Raw genomic sequence first — 22,006 nt, 5'->3', positions numbered from 1 at the left:
GAAGAAGATTGGAGTTATAATACAAATTCTATATACTACAGTAAAATAGAAAAATAAGCACTATATTTAATTGGACTTGTTAAATTTATTGATTCAATATAGCTTTTTATGGCCTTTAGTCCAAAAAAATTTACATAAAAAGTTTCTAATATTTTTGCCATTTTGAAGAAATAATTAGTTTACACAAAAAACGAAATTTTAAAATTTTTCACCAAACCGTTTTTAAAAAATTTATTTTTCAAAAAACAAATTTTGAAATAAATATTTAATCCAAAAATGTGTTTTTTTGAAAAATTTTACTATGTATTACGCTTTTGTACAAAAATTGTCGTTGAAATCTTGTTAATCTTGTACGAGATGATATTCAGAAACAAAAAAAAAAATTCTATGGCAGGTAACGTTAATACAGTACAAAAAATATTTTTTTTATTTCAAAAGTTGACACACAAAAAATTTTAATCCAAATCGCTAGAGCCGTTTTTGAAAAAAAATTAAATTTCCTATTTCCGTTATATGGCAGGTACCGTTAATTTTGGTCATACAAAAATTTCAATTTCCCCTCTAGGTAATAACCCAAAATAGAACTACCAAGTTTGAAGAAAATCACTTCACTCGTTAGGGCTGTAGCTCGAGGTATATACAGACAGAATTGCCGGACCCACTATTTTGGCATTCTCCATCATCGTAATGTCGTGTAAAATTGTTATCTCGATTTTGATTTTTTTTACGAATCCTAAACTTGCCCTATAGTACCTACATATATCGCAAGTAAAAAATGCCAAACAAAACATAGCTACTTTCCTTTCTCCTTCAATAAGTTCTGTTTTTTTTAGGTTTGTTTCTCATTCAATTCAATTCAATTCTACGCACAATCGAGATATATACAAAGAGTAGAGAAGTTAAGACAGAATGGGAAACTCTCCCATCCACTTTTTTTTTAAGCTTTCGTTTTCAGTAGTATGTATGATGTTTTTTAGGTCACGTGTCTGATCGTGCGTTCTTTTTTGGGGGGAAGTTTATGCTCAGTGAAAAGAGAAAATAAATAATACCACAAAAATTGACCTAGTTTTGGAAGTTCTCAGTATTCAAACCTCTGAATAATTTTTATTATTTGTTCTCTTCACAACTAGTATGAGTGAGACATAAAGTATATGCGGGGGAGATGCCATTGCCACACAACACTTATAAAATATGAGATCATACCAGCTAAATACGGGCTAGGAATATGAAGTTTGTCATTAAAATCATAGATCTGTTTTCGTTTTTGCATTTTTAAGTTAGGTCAAAAATTGATTTTAAACAGGGTTGTGTAACATCGCAGCAGGTAAATACATTTTTTTTAATTTTTAGTTTCAGCTGTTATTGGATTGGATGATTACAAATAAACTACTTACTTGTGTACCTGTACATACTTTAAGTTAAATGATGATTCAAATTTCTTACCTGCAAAGATATAAAACAAAATTGTTAAAAGAGTATTTTTTTCTTTTCAAAATAAGATCAATAATGATTTCTTTGAGAAAAACCTATCCCCAAATAGAAAGGAGCTGTTTATTATTTGACCTTAAATATTTGCTTCTTGGTCAGTATTAGTGTAGATATTGAAATTTAATTAAATATTTCTTTAACTATTTTGTTTCTTTTTAATACGCTTTTATTGGCTTTGCTTGTAACTTACTAACCAACTAACCAACTAACCAACTAACTAACTAACTAACTAACTAACTAACTAACTAACTAACTAACTAACTAACTAACTAACTAACTAACTAACTAACTAACTAACTAACTAACTAACTAACTAACTAACTAACTTACTAACTAGCTAACTAACTAACTAACTAACTAACTAACTAACTAACTAACTAACTAACTAACTAACTAACTAACTAACTAACTAACTAACTAACTAACTAACTAACTAACTAACTAACTAACTAACTAACTAACTAACTAACTAACTAACTAACTAACTAACTAACTAACTAACTAACTAACTAACTAACTAACTAACTAACTAACTTACTAGCTAACTAACTAACTAACTAACTAACTAACTAACTAACTAACTAACTAACTAACTAACTAACTAACTAACTAACTAACTAACTAACTAACTAACTAACTAACTAACTAACTAACTAACTAACTAACTAACTAACTAACTAACTAACTAACTAACTAACTAACTAACTATCTAACTAACTAACTAACTAACTAACTAACTAACTAACTAACTAACTAACTAACTAACTAACTAACTAACTAACTAACTTACTAGCTAACTAACTAACTAACTAACTAACTAACTAACTAACTAACTAACTAACTAGCTAACTAATTAACTAACTAACTAACTAACAAACTAACTAACTAACTAACTAACTAACTAACTAACTAACTAACTAACTAACTAACTAACTAACTAACTAACTAACTAACTAACTTGCTAGCTAACTAACTAACTAACTAAACTAACTAACTAACTAACTAGCTAGCTAACTAACTAACTAACTAGCTAACTATTTAACTAAGTAACTATTTAACTAAGTAACTATTTAACTAACTAACTAACTAACAATGTAAAAAAATTTTAGAACTAAAAATATAAGCTAAAAATTTAACTTAATTCATGTCAAAAAGGTGTTTGATCTTAGATTAAGGATTCATACTTCATATTCTTTAAAAAAAAATCAAAAATTTTGGAAACAAAGTCCAAAAAGTGCCAAATAAGTAAAACACACTTTAAGACCTATTTTCACGCTATTTCATACAAAAAAAAATAATATTTTGTGGTTATATGGTTGTTAATTTAAACTCCTTTTCTAAACTGAGTAAGAATTATCTGAAAATCAATCTCTTAAAAAAACTCAAATTAAAACATCCGAAAACTTTCTTAGTGGTTTAGTTTAATTAAAATCACATGATTTTTACCCGGAAAAAAATAACTTAAAATCTTATAAAGTTACTATCTTAGACAGTTGCCATCACCCATTCAAACAAAATCTGGACATATGCTTCTAGAAATCGGAGCAAAAAAATGGAGACAAAAAAGCCTCCGGTGAATCCCTTAAGTCCACATTAGGCAGTGTTCAAAACCTCAAACCGAAAGTGGCTATCAAAATAAGGGACCTGGACGAGTTGACAACTGTGGAAGAAGTCGAGGAAGCTGTTGAAAAGAAACTCGGAAAAATATCAAGGTAGCGATCACCGACAAAAATAGAAGGTAGCTTAAGATGGCCATTATCCAAATAAGTGTAAGAGCAGATATGCTGATAGAAATTGGATGGGTTCAATGTCGAATCCAAAGACGAATTGAATTTTAAAGGCGCTAATACTTTGGATATGGCCATAAACAATCGTCCTGCTCCAACTTGGACAGAAAGTGCCAAGTACTCTGCATCAACTGTGGAGAGAAGGAACACAAAATGAAGGACTGCAAAAATCCGTCGCCTCTGTGCCGACCTGGAAAAAGCACCACCCCGGAACCACGTGCCGGGCACAGGAAACTACCTTAGGAAAGCAAGTGATAAAGATGGACCAAACTGTATACCGGATCTGCTCAGAACTGCTGCAGTTTGAATCCCTGACACGAAAAAATTCCTCATTGAGAGAAAAGGGGAAGAAAGAGGCTTCGCATGGATGAAAAGTGCAAGGCTGAGTAGTTAGCATGTACCTCACTCCTAACGAAAGAATCGAAGAGTTGCGAACAAAACTGGAATATTTAGAAGATTTTCTAAAACAAGCCGAGGGAGATATCCTATTGGCCGGAGACTTCAATGCCAGAGGACAGGGAAATTTAACTTTGACCTCGAATATCTCTTTCAAATGGTTAGATTAATGAAAAAAGCATACAAGACCTTTTTTGTGGAGCACTCTGTTTCCTACAAGAATATGTCATGTCCGTTTGATTATTATAATTTTTCAATTTGTTACAAGATTAAGAACAAAAAACGAATTTTTAAAAAATGTCTCTATATTTGGATCTAAGATATCTTTTAAGGCTGAGTGGACCACGTAAAAATCGGGTTATCGTTTACAAATCGGTGAATAACTTTTACATTTTTAAAGATAATTGAATGAAATAAATTTTATTATTTAGATAATAAACAAAGCTAAATATCTTCATCCCCACAATTTCCAAATTTGTGCACTTGTAATTAAGAGAGAACAAAACATGATAAAATTTTCGTTCTTTTAGAACGACCTGAAAGACATTGGTTTGTTTCTTAGTTAGACTAAAATTTTTATTTTTTTTATTTCTATTTTGGATTGAGGTTGAATCAAACTACGGAGTAAAACTATTTTGAAAAACTAAAAATGTATTTTTCATAGAAAAAAATTAATCGAAACTGAAGCTATTTTTCCTTATGTTACAATGTTTGAACATGTATAACTTCTGGAATTATTGATAAAATTCATCGAAATAAAAAGAAATAAGTACTTCAACTCAAATACTAACACATTGATTAGTTTAAGAAATTTATATTAAGTTTTAAGGTCTTAAACAACAAAAAAATACTAAAAAGTCATTTTTTCTTAACTTTAAAGAAAAAAAGTGGTTTAATTTCTTTGTTTTTCAAAGTATGATTTTGATTTTTATTTTATTTAAAAGCTTAGTTTATGGACTATGGAGTAAAACTATATTTTGTTGGAAAATATTATTTTGTAACCCTCCAATCGCTTTTTAAGTAGTCCCAAAAACAATAAACTGTACTATGAAACCAGAATTTTTAGATTTTTTGTTATATTTTTTTTATTTTTTTTCATTATTTTTTCTATCAATATCAAGTTAGAAAATAAGAATTGCTATAATAGTTTTCTTACAATTAATTTTTGAAAAAGAGCCTACTTTCCATTTTTTCCTCAGAAATTCATGGAATGCGTATGTATTGGAATTTGTAGTTCAAACAAATTCCGCTGGCGCTAGTTGTATCTCTCTCTTTATTATCTTCTATTTTGTTTCTACATGATCTCTCGCACTCGCTCTGTCGAGTGGTTGTTTGGTGGTATAAAGAATAAGATGAACTTAGGTATCTGCATTCTACATATTGTTTGTACATAGGTTTTTCCATAAAAAAGGATTGGCGCCAGGCTAAGTGCATGCAAAGTGTTGTTGTATTTTTTTCGCGAAAATGAGAGGATACAGGAAATGGATCTCTCGCACGTTTGCAATGTATGGTATCTGGTGTTGCGTGGTAGGTATATGGAATAGGATAAACGAGTTTTTTTTTGTATTCTTGTTTTTTTTTTTTTTAAACTGGTTTATTTATCTCTTTCATAAATTTATGATGTTGCATGTTAGGTATTCTTCTGAGCAACTGTATGGATATATTTTTTTCTATGAAAACAAAATTTGGAAAGACAGGCATTCTGTTGCGCAAAGCAAAACCGCAATATACACTTGCAAGGCTTGCAACCCTTTTTTTTGCTATTTCCTTGATGCTGATTTGTTTTTTCTACCTAAATAGACTTTAATTTTATGACTTTGGTTCTCTAGAAAGGGAAAGAGAATGCAAATAAAGATACCGAGAGAGAACTGAGTTGAGATGACGTTGAACGTGAGAGATGTATGGCGAAGAAAGGTCACTAATACACACAAACTCATTTACATGAAGTCTGAGTTCGTCATTCGGGGACACCCACTCTTAAACTATTAGATAAACAAAAAAAAAACTTTTTTGTGGAGCGTTTAATTTCCTACAGGAATATGTAAAGAAATTTGCTTAAAAGTGGATTTATAAAAAAATGATTTATTTTTTGTAGAATATTGATTTAAAAATAGAAAATTGCGAAGCGGAGGACTTTCCCATTAATATAAAGAACTCATTTTGGTGAGTATATTCTAGAGGTGTCTAGAAATCGATTTTTCGTAGTATAAAATAAAAAAAATTCTAACTCTTTTTATATATGTTGAACAGAAAAGATTGAGTTGACTATTTTGAAGTAATAAGCATTCAAATGGTATAAAATGTATAGTAGGTTTTTATATAAAAACATTGACTGCATGTTGTTCATGAAAAATGTGTGATTTCAAAAAATCATTTTTATAGTTTTCACAAAACTTTAAGATTGGAATATGAATTCTTCTTTAGAAGAGAAGTGTAGGCTTTTTGATGCTTGAATGCTTTTTATATAAAAATAAAATGCACAACTGGGTCGCACGAACTTGCTCTTAGAGTTTAAGTTGCTTAAATTTTAAATACTTTTTATATAGAAAATTGGGAAATGTTAGGTATCTGTATAAAAACAAAAAAATTAAAAAAAAACATAAAATTTGTTTTTTAAAAGAATAAAACAAAATCTGAAATCAAATTGCTCTCCAAAACAAGTACCTATGCAGTTTTATTTTTGTATATTAAGGTGCATTTTTAGAAAAAAAATTCCAAATCGTTAGAGCCGTTTTTTAAAAAACTAATTTTTTATAAATAATTTTTGGAAAAAAAGTTTCAAAATAAAATTGGCACGCCATTTTGTAGAAATCACTGATCAACATCTAAAAACAAAATTTCAAAAAAATTCAATGTCCCGTTTTCGAAAATTTGATTTTTACCTTTATTGATTGATTTATTTTTTAAAAATCCAAAAATTATTTTTTTAAAAATTTTATTTTTCTTGGGTATATTAAAATTAGATAACTGCTTTTTTGCAAAAAGTTTCGTTGAAATCGAATAAGTAGTTTCGGAGTAAATCGGATTTTAAAAAACGGTTCCATGGCAGGTACCGTTAATAATGATTTTCAAAACAAATTTTTGTTATTAAAACTTACATTTTAAATTTTTTAACAAAATCGTTGGAGCCGTTTTCGATAAATTTCAATTTTACTAAAACCGGTATATGACAAGTACCGTTATTTTTGGTCAGAAAAAAATGAATTCCAAAAACCGCTCTACCAAGTTTGACATCAATCGGTTCATCCGTTTAGGCTGTAGCTTCGTTTACAGACAGACAGACTGACATACTGACAGACTGACAGGCTGATAGACTGACAGACGGACTTCTGGGACCCCCTTTTTGGCAATCTCTATCATCGTAATGCCATGGAAAAATGTTTTCTTTAATGTATAAAAAAAACACCGATGATAGACCTCTTAAAATTATTTTTAACGGCTCAAATTTTCACCAATTTTTTTTTTCATCATACTGAACAAGATTTTCGAAGTAACTTTCAAAAAAAAAAATATTTTATTTTTTTGGCCCAGTCTAATGTATATTACCTATAGAAAAATAAAACCATGACAGATTCTTATAGGAAATTTAATCCTCTACAAAAAAGGTCTCATAGTAATTTTCCCTAAATTGAGTTCTGAAGAAGTTATTCACGATTTAAAAATTGATTTTTTAATTTTTTTCTCGATTTAAATCGTGAATAACTTCTTCAGAACTCAATTTAGGGAAAATTACTAGGAGACCTTTTTTGTAGAGAATTAAATTTATTATAAGAATCTGTCTTGGTTTATTTTTCTATTCACTTATTTGCTCATCACAAAATTCCAAAGTGAAACAGTCAAATTGAAAAAACACTTCGATTTAAAAAGCTTAATTACTCGAATACGGCTCGTCTGACGAAAATTTTCAATAAGATCTTTTTTGTAGGAAATTTAATTTTATATAAGAAAAAATGAACAGAAATTTTTTTTACTTTGATCGTCTAGCAGTTCTGTTGTAACACATCATATCATGTATAAAAATAAAAAACACCGATGATAGACCTCTTAAAATTATTTTTAACGGCTCAAATTTTCACCAAATTTTTTTTTCATCATCCTGAACAAGATTTTCAAAGTAACTTTCAAAAAAAAAAATATTTTATTTTTTTGGCCCAGTCTAATGTATATTACCTATACGCAAGTAAAAATAAATGAGAAAAGAAAAAAGTTATTTTTTTCGCTTTTTTTGTGTAAAATACAATTGGCCTTAAAAAAAAGTATCAATTTTAAATTTGCTATGAAATAGTATCTATCATTGTTTTATAAATTTGTATACAAAAAAATAGTCGAAAAATTAAACAAAATAAAAAGTAGTTTTTTTGTTGCTTTATTCTACAAAAATGTTTGGATTCATAAAAATTAATAGTTTCCATGTATTCACTGTAAATAAATAAATACCTACATTTTATATTAAGCTATTTATTGTATGATATGATATAAAAAAATATTTTTTAAATCATTTAAATCAACCTGTTTTCTTATGACGTTATCAAATAAAATTAAAGTCCGCAAATCGACTTTACAGACTACCACTTTTTTTTTGTAGGTATAAAAAAATTATTTTGTTCAAAAACGGCTCCTATAAATTAAAAATAAAAAAATCCAAAAATTCTTTCTTATACAAGAAAAGTAATGGCATACCTACCTTATTATTTATTAGACTTCCTTTTTAATGATTACTTTGTTATTATAAAGCAAAGAGCTTTAACACTCTAGGCAAATTTCACGTAAGACCAAGTACGTGCGACCCAGTCGTGCATTTTATTCTCTTTTGCAATTAGAAGGAGAACATTGGAAAGGTTCATTGTGAGACTTGGCTCACAGTGGAACAATTTACTCCACATCAACAAAAAAAAATTTACTCAGTAAAAATAAAAAACCAACGCACTTCTTAGTTATAAAACTAATGACCGATTTCATAAACATTTAAAAGGCTCTTTAAAATTTTAAATGACGTTTTTTGTATGGGACAAACGTCAATTTAGGATGTAAAAACCTGATAAATATTTAAAAGGGCCATAAGAACAATAAACATATTATTTCTTTTTAACCTTAAAATGTCGTAAAGTATACTGAACCCGTCGCTGCGCTGCGCTGATGCCAACCATGACCACCATCACGTTCTTTTTTTTATTTCTTCAATGTATGTATGTGTTTGTATTTAATTATAACAAGTTAATAAAGTAAATTACCCACACAACAAAACACATTTTAAATTTCTGTTAATATTATTATTTAGGGTTAATGGTACATTTTCTAGTTTATTTATTTAAATGACGATTTTCTTTTATCTAATCATAAACTCAAATTAAAGACGTATCAACAACAATTCATTGGTTCTATAAAAACACATGCGTTATTTTATTTACTTACTTCTTATTCCACTTATTCGTTTTTAAAAATACGGGACAAAAATACCAGGAGAGATAATATTTCGAACCTTGTCATGTATGTAGTATGTCGAAATTCATCGAAATAAAAATGAGGACAATAAAGAGACTGCATTTATACTTCACACTACTGACATAGTTTAATCGTTTACCGCTCTCTCAAAAATAAAGTGCTAAAGAATTTTCCAATGACAGCAATGTGAACGTTTATTTGATTCTATATTAATACGACATAAATTCCATATAAATTTACGTTTGTGTAAGTAAATAAGAGACAGAGTAGAGAAATATAAATACTCAAATGTTTCAGCAAAAAGTAATATTATTTCATTTAAAAAAAATGTTATTTTTTTCGCTATAGATCACGATGATAATGAGTTTAATGGTCTTTGCTAAATTGTACAAGTGTGTGCAATAAGTCAATGCACAGTGCACGATCTCGAAATATATTTAACTTATTCGAAAGAAATTAGCTGAAAGAGAAAATACAAGACCTTGAACGAGGGGTTCATGTGCAGTAGCTAATTTTATTTGTTTAAATTGTTTCGTACAAGCTAAAAATATACACTTGCCTTGCTTATATGTACAGTACAAGTACATAGTAGGTGAGGTACCTATATTGTTTTCATTCTCGTATCTATTTGAAGCATTTAAGGCAAACAGTTGAGGCTTAAGAAGCAACCTATATTAAACAATAAATAATTTACATAAATAGCTACTGTTAGATGTTGGTACATTTATTTATTATTTTTATAGGCACATGGGGTAGAGTTGCCTAATTCCGGCCGTCTCCAGTAGTTGGCCACCTTTCACAAAAATTGTTATAACAAGTTATTTCGTAGGATTTATTCCAAATTTTTTTTTATGCTGTTCTTTTAAATGTCTCTCCAAAGTTATAATATTCTTATTATTCTGACTGACTAACGTCAGTGTTCTTCAAAAAAATAACATTTTGTGCCGTGATCCCATCAGGTAAGGTTTTTTTATAATTTTACTGCCAAAACTTACTTTCGTAATTTTTTTCTTTTTATAATCTGCGCGAACTAAAGGGGTTTTGGGTACCCTTAATATGTATCAACACAGTGCGAGCGTAAGGAAAAGAGGGAAGGGTTTATAAGGAGAAACCGATGCACATTAGTTTTAAAGCTCTGGACATTAAAATGGGAGGGAAAAACTGAGCCGGGTAATGCATTCCACATTCTCATAGTGTTTTGTGTAAACAGTTTCCGAGTTAATGCTTTGGAATGTTGATTTTCTTATTGAGGGGTTATATCTAGTTGTAAGTGCAAAAAAAACCTTCCTTTTTTGTGGCTTTTTGTGAAGAGGCATTTAATAATACAAACATAAAGAATACATATCCATATAGCAAATTTAATGAATAAAAATAATTCGCTGTATATTTAAAAAAATTATTAAGTTTCGTTATTTTTGTAGTAGATCTCCTAGACGACCTCCAAAAAAAAGTTGTCTGGCGGTGAGCAAAATTTCTCCGAAATGGCTGGAGTAATCGACTTGAAATTTTGACACAATTTTCTTAGATACTTTTGCCAAGTAATGAACGAAGGAAAAAGGTTTTTGACAATAATTCGATTTTTAAAGCCAATTTAAAGTGTAAATTTTCGTGAAAAAATACGATTTTTCTCTTTGGGAAGCCGCCATTTTGTCAAAAATCAAAATTTTGACTATTCCTTCGTTCATTACCTGCATTCATCTATCCTGAAAATGAATCTTTTGTTTTTTTTTATTTTAAGTGACCTGGATCAGAGATATCTTGCTCACTGCCAGACACCTTATTTTTGAAGGTCGTCTAGGAGATCTACTACAAAAATAACGGAAACCAATATTTTTTTAAATACACAGCGAATTATTTTTATTCATTAAATTTGCTATATGGATATGTATTCTTTATGTTTATATAATTAAATGCCTCTTCACAAAAAATAAACAAAAAAGAAGGTTTTTTTTGCACTTACAACTAGATATAACCCCTTAAATATAATATTATTCTCAATTAAAATAGTTTTTAAATAAAAAAAAGATTTGAATTAAGTTAATTTTGAGGGGGCCGGAGATTAGAACACAAAAAAGCTTTGAAATTCAAATTCAAATTCATTTGATGTTATAACTTATTAATATTCAAAATTATTTCTTAATTCTTAAAAAACCAAAAATTTAAATAAAAAACATTCAATTTATTTATTTATTCACCTAAAGTCAGGGGCCGGAGATGGGACACTAAATGGGAAAAAAATAGGAAACAAAGGCCGGATTTAGGAAACAAACACTTAACAAAAACTTCAGTAAATTATTTTTGCGAACAATTATTTGTTTGTTTGTTTTTAATTGTACCTTAAAAGAAATAAATAATCTACTTTACTTCAAAAATTATTCGAAAATCGAAAATGTTGATATTTGACGTTTCTGTGCTTTATTTTATGAGACAAAATCCTTAAGGGGCCGGCAACTAGCAACTCTACTCTATATGAATCGTAAGTTTTAAGAACGGAATAAGTCCATTTTGCAAAATTGTTGGGAAAATGCAAACAACTGAATAAACTTCTATATGTTACTATTTTTAGATGTTTGACCTTCAGATAAAAAAATGATTATGTGGTTGAGTCGAATGAGATAAAAATTGTATTTCTAATGGTTTCTGGTAGACAGGTATAATGGTTTAAAAACGTTGTACTAGACTGGGCCAAAAAAAAAAAATATTTTTTTTTTTGAAAGTTACTTCGAAAATCTTGTTCAGGATGATGAAAAAAAAATTTGGTGAAAATTTGAGCCGTTAAAAAAAATTTTAAGAGGTCTATCATCGGTGTTTTTTTATTTTTATACATGATATGATGTTTTACAACAGAACTGCTAGACGATCAAAGTAAAAAAAATTTCTGTTTATTTTTTCTTATATAAAATTAAATTTCCTACAAAAAAGATCTTATTGAAAATTTTCGTCAGACGAGCCGTATTCGAGTAATTAAGCTTTTTAAATCGAAGTGTTTTTTCAATTTGACTGTTTCACTTTGGAATTTTGTGATGAGCAAATAAGTGAATAGAAAAATAAAACCACGACAGATTCTTATAGGAAATTTAATGGTCTACAAAAAAGGTCTCCTAGTAATTTTCCCTAAATTGAGTTCTAAAGAAGTTATTCACGATTTAAATCGAGAAAAAAATTAAAAAATCAATTTTCAATTTCAAAATTTTCTTATTCACTGAAAATCCAATATTTTCAAATTAGCAAGATGTTTTCTTGTAGGGACTTAAACGTTCTATAAAAAGTTCCCTGGCAGCAAATTAATTGCTTTAACCGTGAAGAAGATACGTCTGACGAAAATTTTCAATAAGATCTTTTTTGTAGGAAATTTAATTTTATATAAGAAAAAATAAACAGACATTTTTTTTATTTTGATCGTCTAGGAGTTCTGTTGTAACACATCATATCATGTATAAAAATAAAAAACACCGATGATAGACCTCTTAAAATTTTTTTTAACGGCTCAAATTTTCACCAAATTTTTTTTTCATCATCCTGAACAAGATTTTCGAAGTAACTTTCAAAAAAAAAAAAATATTTTTTTTTTTTGGCATATTCCGTTCTGAAAACTTACCGTTGAAAATTTCACCTCAAAGCCAAATTTTGAATGAAATAAACATATAATTTATTTTAAAAAAAAGTTTCAATGATAACAATACATTAACTATCGGAAGAGTTTGAGTTATCAAAACAAAAAAGTGTTATACATAGGTTAGATCACATACGAAAAAAGTAAAGCAAAAAATGGAAAAATAAAAATATGTTCGAATGTTGACTCTTCGGTTAATTTTCAATGAAAAAACTTTTTGAGCCCAATATTTTGAAGGAAATTTAATCTTCTTTTTATATTTAGAGTTATGCAGAGACCGACCCTGTTTTGTTGAATTCAAATTGTAATATTTTGCGATTTAACTGCAATTTTGGAAACTTTTAAACTTTTTTAAAAACTACAATAACAGGGCCGCTTTTTAAAATAATAAACCATTCTCACATCGTACAAATTTTTTTCACGGATAGGTCCAATTCAATAGAAGGAAAAAGAGGATATAATCATGATTTATATTAAAAAAAAAGAGCCCTGAAATTCCACAATAATTGAGTCCCAAATCAAGTTCAATCAAAAATAATTTAACTCATTACAAAAAATTATTCCTTGAAAGCTACTTAAATTAAGTTTATGTTTTAATTTATTTGTGTGGGTTAGAGTTTTTATTCGATACAATTAGGTACTGTAATGAAAAAACTTATGTAGGTACCTATGTAATGTTCCGTTGAATGGATCCTGTGAACTGGGAATGAAAATAATACTTGCGGTTTTTTGTCCAATTGCAGTCTTTAATTCATTGTTACTCTATGAGCTCATAATGACACATGAGTGCATGCATGCGTTAAATGTATTTGTAGTGTATGTATATGTATGTATCTACTAACTTCTTTAACTGCTTTTTTTCTGTGAACGAATAAATATTAAAAACAAAATGTGATGATAACGAAAATTGTATTAGTAAACTTTCTTTCTTCAATTTTGCTTTCAACTTTCTTCTAGGTGCAGTAATTTTTTTTTGACAAGAGAAAGTTGTTTTTTTTTTGTTAGCTCGTTTTTTTTCAACAGTGTATTGTGTCGCTTGTCATGCCTTTCTATTTCAGCTCACTATTTAAAAATTGTTAATGCAGAAGCGGATGGAACTAGCGGCTGGTTAAACTAAAGAGGTAATGTTCAGTTCAATGAAAATAGAGCAAAAAACAAAAATGGTAGGTACCTACTGATATCCAAGCGTGGCATATTAATGCAGAGTAGAAGATACAAAATAAATGATTGGTTTAGGAAGACTCAATATTAATAATTCTTTTGGTTCTTTCTTGTTGTAAAGCATATTATGTTAAAGGTAACACCTAATAGTTTCATTCCATTGGTATTGTAATTTAACTGAAGAACATATACCTACTTACGATAAGATTATTTCAAGAATGCCAACCAGAAAAATCATTAATTGATATAGGGTTATATGCATAAAAAATAGTAAATGCTTTTACTTGAAAAATTGTAAAGTATGAACGTTTTTTGTCGACATTTTGTGCATGTTAAACCTAGTTTATACTTATTAATTTCATATTGCTAGTGTTTACTATTTTTTATGCATACAGGCCATTAGTTATGTTTATTTGGCATTGTTATCATTGTTATCATTACAAAAACAACAAGCAGCTGCCGATAGGAATAGAAGCTAAGCCAAGATGCGGATAGAATTTCGAGGAAGTTTATAAGTTTACATTTTCCTTTTTCTTGGTGCGTGCATATAAATTTTTCTTCAGTGTTGATATTTGGGAAATTCTATACTGCAAATAACTTTGCCAAAAAACACGCCTGTTGTTTAACGTAAAAGTGAATTGATTACACTCGTCGGCAATGAAAATAGAGCTAGAACCAAACCATACTTTTCTTAAGGATTTTTGTGTGCTGAGTCCGAATCCGAAGTCAAAATTTCACTGGCACCTCACGTTTCTGAAATACTCGAATATTAACAGGTCAAAAACGCGTTTTTTGGGTACATTTGACGTTGAATTACACCCCAGTAAAATATTTTTTTGTGGAAATTTTCTTATGCAATCTCAAAACGCAATATTATATCGTCCTAAATATATTTACATTTTTTGCAAAATTATTTTTTTCTCAAAGATATTGGAAAAAGAAATTTATGATATCTCAAAAAAATAGTACATAATATGTATATAATATTATATTATATATATTATTATATTATAATAATATATATAATATAATATAATATAATATAATATAATATAATATAATATAATATAATATAATATAATATAATATAATATAATATAATATAATATAATATAATATAATATAATATAATATAATATAATATAATATAATATAATATAATATAATATAATATAATATAATATAATATAATATAATATAATATAATATAATATAATATAATATAATATAATATAATATAATATAATATAATATAATATAATATAATATAATATAATATAATATAATATAATATAATATAATATAATATAATATAATATAATATAATATAATATAATATAATATAATATAATATAATATAATATAATATAATATAATATAATATAATATAATATAATATAATATAATATAATATAATATAATATAATATAATATAATATAATATAATATAATATAATATAATATAATATAATATAATATAATATAATATAATATAATATAATATAATATAATATAATATAATATAATATAATATAATATAATATAATATAATATAATATAATATAATATAATATAATATAATATAATATAATATAATATAATATAATATAATATAATATAATATAATATAATATAATATAATATAATATAATATAATATAATATAATATAATATAATATAATATAATATAATATAATATAATATAATATAATATAATATAATATAATATAATATAATATAATATAATATAATATAATATAATATAATATAATATAATATAATATAATATAATATAATATAATATAATATAATATAATATAATATAATATAATATAATATAATATAATATAATATAATATAATATAATATAATATAATATAATATAATATAATATAATATAATATAATATAATATAATATAATATAATATAATATAATATAATATAATATAATATAATATAATATAATATAATATAATATAATATAATATAATATAATATAATATAATATAATATAATATAATATAATATAATATAATATAATATAATATAATATAATATAATATAATATAATATAATATAATATAATATAATATAATATAATATAATATAATATAATATAATATAATATAATATAATATAATATAATATAATATAATATAATATAATATAATATAATATAATATAATATAATATAATATAATATAATATAATATAATATAATATAATATAATATAATATAATATAATATAATATAATATAATATAATATAATATAATATAATATAATATAATATAATATAATATAATATAATATAATATTATATTATATTATATTATATTATATTATATAATATAATATAATATAATATAATATAATATAATATAATATAATATAATATAATATAATATAATATAATATAATATAATATAATATAATATAATATAATATAATATTATATTATATAATATAATATAATATAATATAATATAATATTATATAATATAATATAATATAATATAATATAATATAATATAATATAATATAATATAATATAATATAATATAATATAATATAATATAATATAATATAATATAATATAATATAATATAATATAATATAATATAATATAATATAATATAATATAATATAATATAATATAATATAATATAATATAATATAATATAATATAATATAATATAATATAATATAATATTATATTATATTATATTATATAATATAATATAATATAATATAATATAATATAATATAATATAATATAATATAATATAATATAATATAATATAATATAATATAATATAATATAATATAATATAATATAATATAATATAATATAATATAATATAATATAATATAATATAATATAATATAATATAATATAATATAATATAATATAATATAATATAATATAATATAATATAATATAATATAATATAATATAATATAATATAATATAATATAATATAATATAATATAATATAATATAATATAATATAATATAATATAATATAATATAATATAATATAATATAATATAATATAATATAATATAATATAATATAATATAATATAATATAATATAATATAATATAATAATATATACAGGGTGTCCCAAAAGTAATGGATCAAACGAAATATGCTGATTGGGAAACTTAAGGGCTCTCAGAATTTGGTAACTTGTTCATCCCAAATCCCTACGGTTTTCGATTTAATTCAATTCTTGTGAAATATCGAAAAATCCCTACTTTGCAACAGTATTTTGCTTGCTGCGCCCATTGTTGATTTTTGTTTTTTAAGATTCTTTTACAAAAACATTGCCAAATAATAAGGAACAATAAATTAATCAAAATATTTTTTATTCCATTCGCCATTTCGCTGCAAATTAACTAACAATTTAAAGTTTTATAAAAAATCAATTTCTAACTTTTATTTGAGAGCAACACCGCAAAAAAATTGTACAGTGTGATAATGGTTTATAATTTTAAAAAGTTGCCCTGTTATTGCAGTTTTCAAAAAAGTATAAAAGTTTCCAAAGTTGCAGTTAGACCGCAAAATTTTACAATTTGAATTCAACAAAACAGTGTTTTTCAGAACAAAAAACAACCAAAAATAAACACATTTTCTCGAACTTGAACAAAAAGCTCTATTTTTGTTTGTATTTTTACTTTGAAAAAACCTGTATTGTTGAATTCAAATTGTAATATTTTGCGATCTAACTGCAACTTTGGAAACTTTTATACTTTTTTGAAAACTACAATAACAGGGCAACTTTTTTAAATAATAAACCATCCTCACACCGAACAAATTTTTTTTGCGGTGTCTTTCTCAAATAAAAGTTAGAAATTGATTTTTTATAAAACTTGAAAATGTTAGTTAATTTGCAGCAAAATGGCGTATGGAATAAAAAATATTTTGATTAATTAATTGTTCCTTATTATTTGGCAATGTATTTGTAAAAGAATAAAAAAAAAAAATCAACAATGGGCGCAGGAAGCAAAATACTTTTGCAAAGTAGGGATTTTTCGAAATTTGACAAGAATTGCATTAAATTGAAAACCGTAGGGATTTGGGATGAACCTGTTACCAAATTCTGAGAGCCCTTAAGTCTCCCAATCAGCATGTTTCGTTTGATCCATTACTTTTGAGACACCCTGTATAATATAATATAATAATATAATATGATATGATATTATCATAATGAATGGTTTTTTTTAATCCAAATTCCAGTTTGCGACTTCTGATTTGGATTTTAAAAAGCAACATATTGAGGAAAAATGCATTTTTTTGATTAAGCATCAAAAAGAACTTCATTGAAAATTAGTTTTTGAGACTTAATAGTGAATTTTTTTTTTTTTTTTTTTTTTTTTTTTTTTAATTTAACTATATGCCTGTAAGACCTAAGGTCTTTCAAATGCAACTGCACGGCACTAGTTAGAAGGAATAGAAAGATAGGAAAGAATTTTTGTTGGTACGATGAGTATAGCTCAAAAACTAGACGTGATAGAACAAAACTGTAAACAGTTTTGAATTCAGCACACTAAAGTCAATTAAAATCAACTTACAAAGTTCTTGCTCCCGACTTTTTTTTTATTTTTGCCGACCAGTGTTATTAAACAAAATTTCTATGGCTGAAAAGTACATTATAACTACACACACGCTTTTTTTTTTATTTTTTGCTTTGCACAGCATAACAAATTAACAAATTTAAATGTTGGTATTATGTAAATTTTGTACAATTATGAGCAGAATTTGACAACAAACAATAAATTCATTGTGACCAAATTCCCGTGACCAGAGATAATAATGTCACCATTATTATATTTGTGATGAATAATCGCTCTCCAAAATATTTTGTTTGTTTGATTTTAAAACGTTAGAAAGAAAATACCTAAAATTATAAAAAGAAAAGATATCATTATTATAAACTAAAACTTAATATTTAACAGAACATCTTTGTTTTTAAATACAAAAATATTAAATTTGTATTGGATTTAGAAGAAGTTTAATGCATTCAAAGTTTTTAATTTAAATAATTTTTTTTCGTTTCCTCCTATGTGTGTGTATACTATACTATACTTTCAATAGTGTAACCAGTTCTTTTTTGAGTAGTTGAAACAAAGTTTATTAATATAAACGATATTTGCCGGATCATCTCGTATTTATAAAAAAAATTACAATCCTTGTCAACACCACCAAATATTAACCACCAACCCTGTTTTTTTTTATTTCAGGCATTTTAACTCACCTGATGAAATCGAATTCGCCGAGTCACTTCGTGGCGTATGGTTATTAGCATTATGCTGCATTGATGGTAATGGTATTATAGCTGTTTGTGTTGGTAATGATGTGCACCCATGCACTGATGTTATTACACTATGCTGGTGTGGATTGTAAGGCATTTCGTTATAAAGCCATAAATCCTGATCTCCATAATCTGGAGAATCCAATGATGTGGGTGACATAATCATTCCAGAAGGCATAACTAAGCCGTTTGACGAAGATGTTACTTCCGAGGAAGAATCTTCCAACATTCGTAAACTAAATCCTCCGTTATTTGACCAACGTCGTTTCATCATTGCAGGATTATGCTTTGATTCAAAAACGAAAAATAAAGATTCACTATACACGCTTTTGCTTTTCTTTTTTGTAAATAACACTTGACAGAATTTTTGGATATGTGACGAGAAAATATCTTATTTGGATGTACGAATCTTTCAATTACGTGTACGTTGTTTGATCGTTCTGATGTTCTGCAAAGGTAGTTAACAGTTATGTCAACTTCGCGACGAAGAAGGCAGTAAGGTGGTAAAAATGAGAATTAATATACTTCTATCTTAATTCTTTTTGACTATATTTTCTCGCTTTGGGATTTCATCAGTCACTGCTACAAAGGACTCCTTTTTAGTTTTATAAATGAATTAAATAAGCTTTGTGCGGAGATTAAGTAAAAAACTTAAAATACGAGAAAATAAAAATATTTAACCGAATAAAAAAACCGAGAGGAAATGCTGTTTACATCCCTTGCCAAATGATGGAAAATGTAAAACCGTTGCTATTAATTTCAGCTGCAAAAAAAAAAAGAAAAATGAACATAGAGATACAATTAAAAAAAAAAAAAAAAACAATTTATGGCAACACGTTTTTTCTGGCGGTATATATATGTAATTGAGAACATTTGATGAGATAACTTCAAGTTTTTCCAATACAATACATCATGTTTTCCGCGAAAGTGTTTTTTATTTCTCATTTTTGTGGAGTAAATGCAAAGGGACTGAGATGGCAACGCTTTGACAATAATGCTCCAGGCCCGAAAGTGTTCGACTCCAACCCAGAGGGACGGCGCACTTAAGGAAGACCTTGTTTTAGTTTGCCCATGCAATTGGAAGAGGACTTCAATTAACTAAGCGTGCGAAGCTGGAAGCAGCTGTATGAGGATAGAGCTGGCTGACTGTTGATAATACACAATGGATTTATGGACCAACTTTAAGGCGCGGGTCACTTAAGCATATATGTTTACCCAAAAAATATATTAAACTAGCTAACCCCCATCCGCTTCGCTGAGTGCATTTAGGAAAACTATTGAACCTGTGTGGAAATAATTATAAACTGAAAAATAGAATTAACGTTTATTGCAGTGAACACAAAATTTTAAAAAGAACAGAAGATTTTGCTACTCGCAAACAGCCAACGTACATTTATATAAAGTTGACCATGAGAAAGAACAGCTGTCTGCGCTTTATTTATAGTCCAAGCGAATTCCAGATGAGCAGCAAATCAAATAGCAAGTCTTGCGGAATCGTTGCAATTTAGATGATCAAAAAACTTCGTCTTTGAACTTTCCACACAAAATGGTAACTTCAATCACAGTTGCCATTAACTTCTTTACAGGAAGTCTGGTACAATTACAAAGTTTAGGTTGATTGATATTCCGAAGCAATATAATTGGCGCTCCTACTTTCTGCACCAAATAATATAATCTAAATAACGTACAATGTAGTACGTGTAATTTTGTAACAACTGATTTGTGTAGACTAAAAATTGTGCATTTTTTATATCGCTCAAAAGTGTTACTATGATTTTTAAAAACACCTATTATTGCATATTCATTTTACCAACCGTCATTTTTGTAATTTTCCTTTATGCTTGGAAACACAGTTTGTTTTAATAAAAATTCCTCAAACTTACATTATAATAAAAATTGGTCCGTAGTGTAGTTTGGCCTTCAGAATCAAGTGGCATTATTCCATTACCAATGTCCAATAAATACACTCAGGGAAAAGAAATAGTTATTTTGTAACTTTATAGAATTCAACGAAATTTGGGGAATAACTATTTTTTGACAGCAAATAGTTACAAAATAGTTAAAAAAGGCTATTACATATTTAATAACTATTTAAATAGTTAAAATTGACTATGCCGTAGTAATTACGTAACTGGGCAATTCCATTATCGCGGGTGCAACATTTATACTCATTCGAAGCTTTTTTACAAACAAATACAAAGATATTTTAATTAAACTATAACTTAAAAGGATACATTTAAAACTTTTTATTTTTGATTAAGCTATAAAAATAATATAAATTAAATGAGTAAATCGTCACTAGGAAGAGTTCAAAGTGCGATGGTGAAACAAAATCGGCCCTACCTTTTTAGATCTCCGTACAAAAAGATAAGTCTGTTAATTTTCAAACACTTTTGATCTTTTACTTACATATATATCTAATGACGTTAAATCAATAATCTTAAAACATAAAAAATAAATAAGAAAACGAACATTATGAAAATTTACAAAGAGGAATTTAAATTCGAAGCTATCGCGGGTGCAACATCGCGTAAGAAGGTAACGGTAAGGAATACACCAACAAAATATTATTTTCTTGTATACAAATAAATACCTAACATATGTCACAAGTCACCACATGTCTTAAATGTAAGTTTAACCTCAAGCTGTCGGTAATGGAAATTTTGAGCCTGTATTACAATCCATGATATTGCGGTGTTGCTCTCAAATAAAAGTTAGTTTTTTATAAAGAATTGAAAAAAAAAAAACAAATGTCAACAATGGGCACAGGAAGCAAAATACTGTTTGCAAAGTAGGGAT

The 22,006-nt window shown here is 26.2% G+C and overlaps 1 protein-coding gene and 1 long non-coding RNA gene across 7 annotated transcripts in view; one reads left to right on the top strand and one right to left on the bottom strand.

Annotated features, from left to right (window-relative positions):
* LOC129907124 (ecdysone receptor) overlaps window positions 1–22,006 on the bottom strand; it is a 493,732-nt gene that overhangs the window by 73,928 nt on the left and 397,798 nt on the right. The window contains exon 2 of one of the 6 annotated variants that reach the window (XM_055983200.1): window positions 19,151–19,970. The exons of the other annotated variants lie outside the window; for them this stretch is intronic. Within the exon in view, the coding sequence (XP_055839175.1) occupies window positions 19,151–19,481 (331 nt within the window). The 5' untranslated portion in view covers window positions 19,482–19,970. The remainder of the gene's footprint in view (window positions 1–19,150; window positions 19,971–22,006) is intronic. 6 annotated transcript variants of the gene reach the window in all.
* LOC129907129 (uncharacterized) overlaps window positions 1–22,006 on the top strand; it is a 118,897-nt gene that overhangs the window by 83,774 nt on the left and 13,117 nt on the right. The window lies entirely within an intron of this gene.

Source organism: Episyrphus balteatus, chromosome 1, assembly GCF_945859705.1.
Source record: "Episyrphus balteatus chromosome 1, idEpiBalt1.1, whole genome shotgun sequence".
NCBI classification, from domain to species: domain Eukaryota; kingdom Metazoa; phylum Arthropoda; class Insecta; order Diptera; family Syrphidae; genus Episyrphus; species Episyrphus balteatus.
Note: the sequence above shows the minus strand (reverse complement) of the source record. Positions and strands in the feature narration are given on the sequence as shown.